Below are 10,002 nucleotides of genomic sequence, written 5' to 3'. Positions count from 1 at the left end.
GGCTAAAAAGCCCATGCACGAAGAAGATAATCATCCATCTCCTCCTTCTTGTCGACCCTCTCCACCACGGTGCTCCACTCCACACCCATCTGGATGCTCTGCTCCTTCTCAACGTCCTTCTCGAGGAACCAGGCATCCTGTTCTTCAGAATACCCGAGAGCCCGCCAACCTTGACTCACTGGACTTCAAAAACAAATATGGTAAATCTCACTTTCACTATGATCTCTATCGCTTCATATCCTGTGCAACCTATGAGTTTCACACTTAAGTCTTGGTAAACCGGCATCTATGTGCTTCATTTCTTGTTGATCTTGCCCTTTCTGATAAAGGAATTGGTTTTCAATCCAATTTTCATGATTTGAAATGATCCCCCATTTTTAAAATTAGAAAACCAGTTTATCCAAACTTAGTGCGTGAGTTCTATGCCAATCGGATTCTTCATGAAGGTGAACTTCACTCATATGTCAAAAACACTTATTTTACTTTAAGCAAAGAAACAATTAGAGCTACACTGGGTTATGAGGACATAGGGATCAGGGCTTTCATGTCTGGAAAGTGGGACAACCATATTGGTATCATCCATCAGGATGCCTTGGCTCGAGTATGTGAAAACTTTTCGTCTCTGGACGGAACCAATCTCACACACAAGGCCCTTGGTCCTGTTAGGGCTCTTTTACATCGCATTATTACTCATATTATCATGCCACAGAATGGATCTTATTAGAGGGTAACTGTCTATGATACCCTAGTGCTTTATACCATCCTGAACTCTGTTCCAATCTCTTTTGCCTATCTAATAATTCGACATATGTGGAATTGCGTTAGAAGTGATAAAAAGAGTAATTTTTCCTATGGGATGTTTTTGACTTGTGTGTTTGAGCATTTTAATGTTGATCTGAGTAATGAGCCCGTTGAGAATAGAGTGTCTACTATCAAAGGTGGTGGGGTACCAGAAAATGCTAGAGGCAAAAAGGTAAAAGGCTTTAAGGCCTCTGTTTTATTTGAAAGTGAAGATAAAAGTCTTCTCTCTGCTTCTGGAACATCTGAATCATACAAGCATCACTTTTCTGGAATGGTAAAAGATGTTCTTTTAGAGTTTTCAACCATGTCCAAGTTGATGGTGAAATCCTACAAAGACGCTAGGAAGCATGCATTGAAAAATGAAAAGGCTTGGGTAAAGTCTCATGAAACGGTAAACTTGCTTCTTAAGCATTTGGACTCTGTTGATAAGGACATGGCCCATTCCGAGGAAGAAGAAGATATTTTGGAAAGTGATGAAGAATCTTCTGATGCCTAAGTTCGCTCCCTGTTGCTGCTGCTACTGCATGCTTATTTATTTTTCTCTCTTTGAATTTGACTTAGTTTAACTATTTTTCATTTGACTTGGATGACTGTACTAAACTTAAATTTGATATTGTCTATTTTATGCATGAATCATTATGGATTGCATTATTTAATCTCTAGTGCTTGCAAGTTCCCTCCTTGATGACAAAAGGGGGAGAAAAATAAAAAAGAGAGAGAGAAAAAAAGGGCTTAATTGAAACTGTTTTGTTTCAGCAATTTGACTGTCCTATTTTGATATATATACTTTGAGCACTCTGATTCATATTTGTGCTCTGTTTTGTGCTCTGTTTTGTGCTCTGATTTGGCTCACTGTTTTGAGCACTTTGTGTTAAAGGATTAATTTCAACTTGAGCCTTGATTTTTATTGATAAACTTATTTGCTCAAGTATATGTGCTGTCTGGATCATGGAAGTTTATTAAGGTGTTGATAAGCATATTTTTTGTGATAATATGGCTCGGTCTTAAAGGTTCCAAATTCTTGAATTTTTTTTAAAGAACCTTTTGGAACTTGTACACAGCTTTCGCTCTCTTGAATATTTCTGTTAATCAGGCATACATTAAGGGGGAGCACATTGAACAAAAGAAAGGGAGAGATTTTAGCAAATCTTCAAAGGAAAGTTTTCTACCCTAACTCTTTCAATTCAGTTTAATAATGTTTGTCATCAAGGGGGAGATTGTTGAGTTGGGAAAACTGATATGATGATCAAACATTGTTAAAATATATATTAGGAAATTAAAAGAATTATTAAACGTTTAAATCATTTTCAATTGGTTGTTTGATGTTGCTGTTAGTGTGCAGGAAGGAAAATTAATTTCCTATTGGGCCAGCCAATACAAGCCCGTTTTGGTTGCCAAACAAGTTTAGCCCAAGAAATATTTATTCACTTCAAATGGCTAAACAATTAAATGGGAAAGAAACTCAAATTGGTCCAAAACTTCCTAAAGCCCATTCGGTGATCTCAAATCCATGGGTCTCTCATTGGAAAGTCTTCATGACTTGATTACTGGAACTCAAATCTCAATTCAATTAATTACATTCCTTGGTAACTAAAAGTTTCACACGTGACTTTATTTCTTGGTTACTGGTAGTGAGAATTCAATTCACTTTGATGTAATTAAAAGCTTCCACCGAAAGCTTTCTTCCTTCTCCCTTCTCTCTCCTTTGCTTCGGTTACATCTTTCATTCAAAGAAGAACAAAGAAAAAAATTAGAAGCCACAGAAGAAAAGCCTATGAAGAAAGGCTAAAAGATATTTACCACAGAAGGAAAGATTTGAAGTAGGGCCAAAAGATTTATTTGCCATGGAAGGAAAGAAAAGCTTCGGTTCTTGAAGCAAATCTATCTTGAAGGCACAGCAAAGATTTATTTCCTCTTTTGTGCCACAAAGAAGAAGATAGCCTCTGAGTATCAAGAAGATAGAAGCAAAAATGGAAATCATGAAGTTGTCCTGGGTCAGATATTCATCAATGCTCAGAATCAAGTCTTGGGGCCAAAGTCAAGATCAATGGCCAAGATTAAAAAAGATGCATGAAAAAGGATGAGAGAGGTACATGCAAGCAGGTTCGGGTTCCCTCTCTCTCCTCTCTGTTCGAACCGCTGCTACTCTAAGGTTGGAGAAGAAGTTGCTCGGTTGGTTGAACTGGTTTCAACCTTGGAAGCTTCCCCTTTTATATTAAGGGTGAACGATCAAGGGTTGAGATCAAGGAGAGTAAGTGAAAAAGTACAGAGTTCTCATAGCTACCCTAAAGCTTCTTGAGTTCCTCTCTTTCAATGAAGTTCATTTTGTTTTCTTTTTCTTAGTTTTGTCTGTCTGAGTCTCATGGTGAAAAAGACAAACATGGTGAGGTTTGTAAGAAAAAGACAATGAGAGGTAAAAGACAGTGATCAAAATTAGAGAAAAAGCCATAGATGTCTCAGAGTTTCTTTGTACATCTTTCTATTGTGTGTCATGATCCTGTAGGGATTTTCTTGCAAGTTGGGTTAGCACTTTCCTGTTGAAAGCTTGGTTTGACTCCAAGTCAAATTCAGATTGGGGTTAGAATCTGAATTTGTCCCAAATAGGATTGGGTATATCTTAGGAAAATAATTGGTGTATGTAATCTGTTAAAGATAGTGAAATTCTGTCACTGTTGTGATGGAGATTGTATGTAGGATGCATTGCACATAGCAGCTGAACCAGGATATATCTTGGTGTGATTCTCTCTTCTCTGCTTCTTTTCTTTTTCTGGTTCTCAAGAGACAAAATAAAAATGTCTCTCAATTTGTTACAAGACAAAAGTGAAAATATCTCCTGAAGTTTGTTGAAAAAGTAAAAGTAATACTCTGTAAAAAAGGAAGCTAAGATTCAACCCCTCTTCTCTTAGCCACTGATTACCATCAGAAACTTATACTTTTTTCGGCATCGACGATATTAGTAACTATAGAGAGATTTTTACCATTAAATAAAACTATAGAAAAATTAAAAACAAATTTTGTTGATTTTTTTGATAATTCATTTAATTTTTAAGTTAAATTAAAATTAAATTATATATTCAATTTATATTTGTTTGTTTATTATAATAATTATTTGTAATAGATAATATATTTAAGTATTTTTGAAAGAAACGGTTCAATTTTACACAATTGAAAGATAACCATGAAATTAAATTTAAGACAAAGTGAAATATAATAAACACATTGGGAGTAAAAGTTAAATAAACAATTAAAAATAAGATAAAAAAAAAGCAACTAAAAGAAGTAGAAATAGGCAGAAAAGACTATACATGTAGTCAATAAAAATACACTACAAGAAAAAGTTTAGTATAAATCAATGAATATAAAATATGAAAGACAAAAATCAAGATATGTTCCTATTAAAAAATTTCAAGAAAAATATTATGAAGAAGAATTTATTAATAAAGTTCTAAAAAAATATTACAGAAAATTAAAATATTAATAAACAAAATAGTAACACCCTTAAAAACTATTAATCAAAATACATAAAAAAAATATATAAAATAAAATCATAGAAAATTTTGACAAAATAAAAAAATTACAAAAATTATAACGGAAGTACAAAAAAAAAAGAAAAAAAGAAAGTATAAAATACATTCTAATTATATATATACATATAAAATAATAGGTAAAAAATTTAAATTAAATTCATTTATTCATTTTCTTATTCATTATTTATTAAATAATTTAATATTTATTTTGGTTAAATCAAATAATTAGTATAATTAATTATTTATACTTAATGTTATTTAATTTATTTAGTAGTATAACTGAAACATATTGAAATATCAATAACAAAACTAAAACTAAATATTAAGGATAAAATTAAAAAAATTTATATTTACTAATAATTTTTTTAAATAAAAATATGAAATAATATATTTATAAATAAATAAAAAATATTATTAAAAATTAAATATCCAGATAAAACAAAAATAAATTATAACTTGTAAAAACAATTTATAAGATTTGTTACACAAATATTAAAATGTATGAACCGTGATGTCACTAACACAAATACAAATCATACAATATAAACAAATGTATAAAAGTAGAAATAAAATCTGTTATTTATCTACTAAACGTAGTAGTAAATACTGGACAAAATGAAATCATATTTTTATAAATATATTTACAGATAACTAAAAAATTAAAAACAAACACACTAAACAACATAGAACATCAATGGTAAAATATAACCTAAAAAAATTACTTAAATTCAAAAAGAACATGCATGTGATGAATTATAATAAATTTATATATGAGGAGTAAAAATAAAATAAAAAATTAAAAATAAAATAAAAGAGAACAATTAAAAGAAGTAAAAGAAGGTAAAACAAATAATATGTGGAATAAATAAAAAAGGACAATTTACGCAAATAAAATGAATGAGCAAAACCTTTACGCAAATACAACATTGGCAATTTCCAGACGCAAATGCAATAAACGCAACTGTATATAATCCGCTATACCCTGTAGCGGAACTCAATTGCACATAATCCGCTACAGGGTACCGCGGATTACATTGAGGGCTGCATTACTCATAAACCGCTACACCCTGTAGTAGTTTATGCTCATATGGTACTACACTCATAATCCGCTACACCCTCTAGCGGATTATGAACAATGTGGAAGCTTGAGAAGATGCCTATATATACTAGTCTTACAGTAACAACTCGTGATGCAAAATGTACGAAGTTATACAAATACAGTCTCCATAAATAATAAGCCATAGAAATATAATAGGCACGAGGCATTAACAGTAACACGGATTAAATTTCTACATTAGGCATAAGTCATAAGTCATACAAATAGGTCGGAACCAAGACTAACACAAACACACCAAAGGAACTAACACTAACACCCGAAAGCGTAAATTGCTACAGGAGAATATAAAATTCAAAAAACTAGAAGCACACAGACTAGAAGTCCTACGAACTACCGGCAACGGTGGAGCCTCTCTGGGGGCAAGACCTATGCGTGTGTCCAGGCTGCCTGCAGAGCCCGCATCGCTTCGGTCGGTTAGGGTCGGCCTCATCCATGTTGTTCTGGATTCTGGTAGACCTCGGTCGCCCATCACGACAACGCCTCAAGCTGGGGTCCGGAATAACGGTCGGACTGTCATAAGGTGGCCAAAGTCCCTCCGGTATTGGCGGCACGAAACCCATCTGGTACACCCTGAACACCTTCTGCATGGTGTAGACCTCGTCGACATAGATAGACCAGTCAAGCCGTGACTGGGCACAACATGCAATCGCATGGAAACATGGGTAATGGAGAGCTTGAAAGTATCCACAGTCGCATGTACGATGCTGGAAGGAAACTCGGTACGTCCCAAGTGAAAAGCTCCCGGTGGGCGTCGTCTCGGCAACGGTGTACTCAGACTGGTGTCTATCGAATAGGATGACAGTGAAACATTTGGAGTCTTTCAAGTTGCGCTCTATTGCCTTCATAAAAGACTGGCAGAACTTGGCACCGCTGGCCAATTGAGCCTCTGTCGTCTGACCACGAATCACGAACAACTCCGCTAGCCGACCATATGTGGACTTTACTAGGGTGGTAACCGGAAGATTCCGTGTACCCTTCAGAACAGAATTAACACACTCAGATATATTGGTCGTCATGTGACCGAACTGTTTGCCACCATCCTGGTGCTGAGTCCACTTATCGTATTCTATTCAGTTCGCCCAATCACACATTGCCGGATTCTCAGTTCGCATTATATCAAACCAATAGTAAAACTCTGCCTCAGTCTTCGCATAAGCAGCGTTCACAAGCAAACGCTTTGCATTCGTGCCCTTGAAACTGAGTGCGAAGTTAGCTGCAACATGCCAAATACAAAATGCTCGGTACGCATGCGGGGGTAACCACCCACTGTTCGGGTTCTCTAGTGCAGCCTTGATGCCATTGTGCCTATCTGAGATGACCAGTATCCCCTGTTGCAGAGTCACATGTTGCCGCAGGTTAGTCAGGAAGAAAGACCAAGACTCGGCATTTTTCCCCTCTACGAGACTGAAAGCAATAAGCAAGATGTTGGAGTTCCCATCTTGAGCGATGGCCAGGAGCAAAGTCCCTCCATACTTGCCATACAGATGAGTACCGTCTATGCTTACCAATGGCTTGCAATGTCGGGAAGCTTCAACACAAGGAGAAAATGTCCAGAAAAGACGATGAAAGTACACGGTTGAGTCATCCACGTCATCACCGACGCGAACCGGAGATGTCTTCAACAACGTAACCGTCCCCTCCATGGTGGACTGCACACCAAGGATCCAACAAGGTAGCTCGGCGTAGGACTCTTCCCAGTCCCCGTATATCTGTGCTACCGCCTTCTGTTTTGCCAACCACGTCTTCCTGTAAGTTGGCTTGAACCCGTACGTTCCTTCGGTAGCTTCTTGCAACACCTTTATCGATACCGCCGCATTGGCTCAAACCAGAGGAAAGATCTTCGCAGAGATCACCTGATAATCTAGTTGTCGGTGGTCGCTGGATATCGATGTAGCCAAGCATATGTGTGGTCCGTTGTACCGCAGAACCTCCCAGGTTTCCTTCCGTGCTCGAAGGCTGATGCGAATCATCCATGTGCAACCCTTTCCAAACTTCTTGCATCTCCGATGGTACTTAAGATGATCTGACTCCATCACTCTATACTCAACACCGCATCGAATGCTGTAATCTTTTACAGTAAGCACAGCTTCCTTCTTACTATGGAAAGATTGGCCAACTTGAAATTCAGCTATAGAATTTTCCTTGTGCAAGCCTCGACCCCCAAAGGTTAGTGCTGATACCGTCGGTTGGCTGATGGCTCCCAAGTCCAGGGTAGAATAATGTACAGGTTGCTCATGTGTGCCGGCACTTGACGGTGGTTGACATGTTACTGGGTTTGTCAGAATTTCATTATCGCTGTCCCCTCCAATGTCAGCAGGCTCTTCATCGGAATCATCCTCTAGCATAGCATTTTCCACCCGATCCGGTTCCCCCTCATGTCCTACATCTGAAGATGGATGAGTTGAGGTGAATGCTCCAACTGGACCGGCTGGCCGATACTCCAACAAACACTCAGGTGCAACGACGGGCATCGAGGTGGAGGCACCCTCCATCGTGGTGGACTGGGGGTTTGGAGCGGATGCACCAGAACTATCGATCCCATGTTCCAGCTTCGCAAACAACTCATGTATCCTCACTTCCGGAAAACTCCGACGACAATGAAATAACACTTGCATATCTTCATCTGTTTGTAACACGAACGTTTCATATTGCATGCCGGTTGACACAACCGCAATAGAGATCTTGTAGAACAGCTTCTTCACCCATTTTGTGCCACCCGCGGCCAACTTCTGCAGTATACTGCTCTTCAGATCCAACTGTGTATCAGACGACCTGACAAAAACACTCAGCGGTTCTCTGTCTGTAAACTTCACACCGTGCCTCTTACTCTTTTTTATTTTTCCAGAATGATGCACTAACACCAAAAAGCTCTCTTCACTCTCCATTCCTCAAGTTATGAATGAATGAGAATGACACTCTACATAACTTGTTGGGTATATATAGGCATCTTTCCAAGCTTCCACATTGTTCATAATCCGCTAGAGGGTGTAGCGGATTATGAGTGTAGCACCATATGAGCATAAACCGCTACAGGGTGTAGCGGTTTATGAGTAATGGAGCCCTCAACGTAATCCGCGGTACCCTGTAGCGGATTACGTGCAATTGAGTTCCACTACAGGGTGTAGCGGATTATATACAGTTGCGTTTATTGCATTTGCGTCTGGAAATTGCCAATGTTGTATTTGCGTAAAGGTTTTCTTCAATCATTTTATATGTGTAAATTGCCCAATAAAAAATGTATTGTAATAGAAGATTAATATAATCAATGAATATAAAAGATAAAAGAGAAAAATTAAAATACGATCTCATTAAACAAGTTTTAAGAAAAAAATTTTGAAGAACCTATTAATCAACTTTTATAAAAATATTATAAAAAATTTAAAATGTCTTTAAATAAAATAATTCTATTAATCAAAATACATAAAAAAATAATTAATATAAAACAAAATTATAAAAAATATTTAGCAAAATTAAAATAGAAAAAACAAAAATAAAGAAATTACAAACATTACACCCGAAGCACAAAATAGAGAGGAAAAAAGGATAGAAAGCACATTCTAATTATATATAATTAAAATATGTTGAGTTATTAAATTCAAGAAATCATAGTGTATAGAATTGGAATCCTTCAATATTTTTAAATGAATTCATTTAAAAATAATAAATATTCATTCACTACAATGATTAGTACCCGTTTTATTTACTGGACCGTACTAATAAGAGAGCAATTAAAAAATATATTTGACCAGTTTAAATAATTTATTTAAGTATCAATTAATTAATACGTAAGATAAACTCGTTACCTTCTCAATAATTAATACTCGTTTTGTAACACCCTACCACAGAAAACTTTACGCTTAAGCCGTAAAACAAAGGTGGTGTGGTATTACGACCTGTAAAACAAAATGTATACATAATAGTGTCTGAAAGAGAGTAATATACGAGGAGTCTTGGAAAACAGGTAAAACAAAATCGTAAAATAAAAAGCGCAACGCTCAGGAAATGAGATTACTTGCGTGCTAAGAAACCTAAAGATCACAGGTATAAGCAAATAAAAAGAGAGAATAGAGAGTCAATGATACAGAATAACTAGCTCCTAACTCAGCCTGCGAAGCCAAGGTTGGCCGGAGAATATTTATATACATATATACATCTCCCATCAACCCAAAATACAGGGGTAAAACCTTAACTCTCCTTAAACCTCTAAGAGGAAAAAAATAAACAAGTTATTCGGAGAGAAAGCTAAGTACATATATACATAAACAAACAACAAAAGAACCCAGGAACCACTCCGCTTCAGAAGTCCAGACGCCTAGCGAGGTGTCTCTCGACCTGTATCTGAAAATAACAACACGGTATGAGGTGAGAACCGGAGGTTCTCAGCATGGTAAAGGTGCCACGCATATAAGGTATAAGGTCCTAGGAATGCCAGAGGCAATCCTAGAACGCCGACACTTAGATTATAAAGCTTAAGTTATTAAACAGAAACCATAAAAAAGGGGTAGTGTCTAGGGAATTCTAAACTCAGCTTAAACTTAACTTTAACACCAAACCTGT

General features: G+C 36.5%; 1 protein-coding gene across 1 annotated transcript; it reads right to left on the bottom strand.

Annotated features, from left to right (window-relative positions):
* Nucleotides 6,516–8,330, bottom strand: LOC107611900. The gene is made up of 2 exons (XM_016313772.1): nucleotides 7,299–8,330; nucleotides 6,516–7,241 (listed from the first exon to the last, which is right to left on the bottom strand). Exons 1-2 carry the CDS (start codon nucleotides 8,328–8,330, stop codon nucleotides 6,516–6,518), a joined length of 1,758 nt encoding a protein of 585 aa, XP_016169258.1.

The sequence above is a fragment of the Arachis ipaensis genome, chromosome B01, assembly GCF_000816755.2.
Source record: "Arachis ipaensis cultivar K30076 chromosome B01, Araip1.1, whole genome shotgun sequence".
In the NCBI taxonomy this organism is placed as follows: domain Eukaryota; kingdom Viridiplantae; phylum Streptophyta; class Magnoliopsida; order Fabales; family Fabaceae; genus Arachis; species Arachis ipaensis.
Note: the sequence above shows the minus strand (reverse complement) of the source record. Positions and strands in the feature narration are given on the sequence as shown.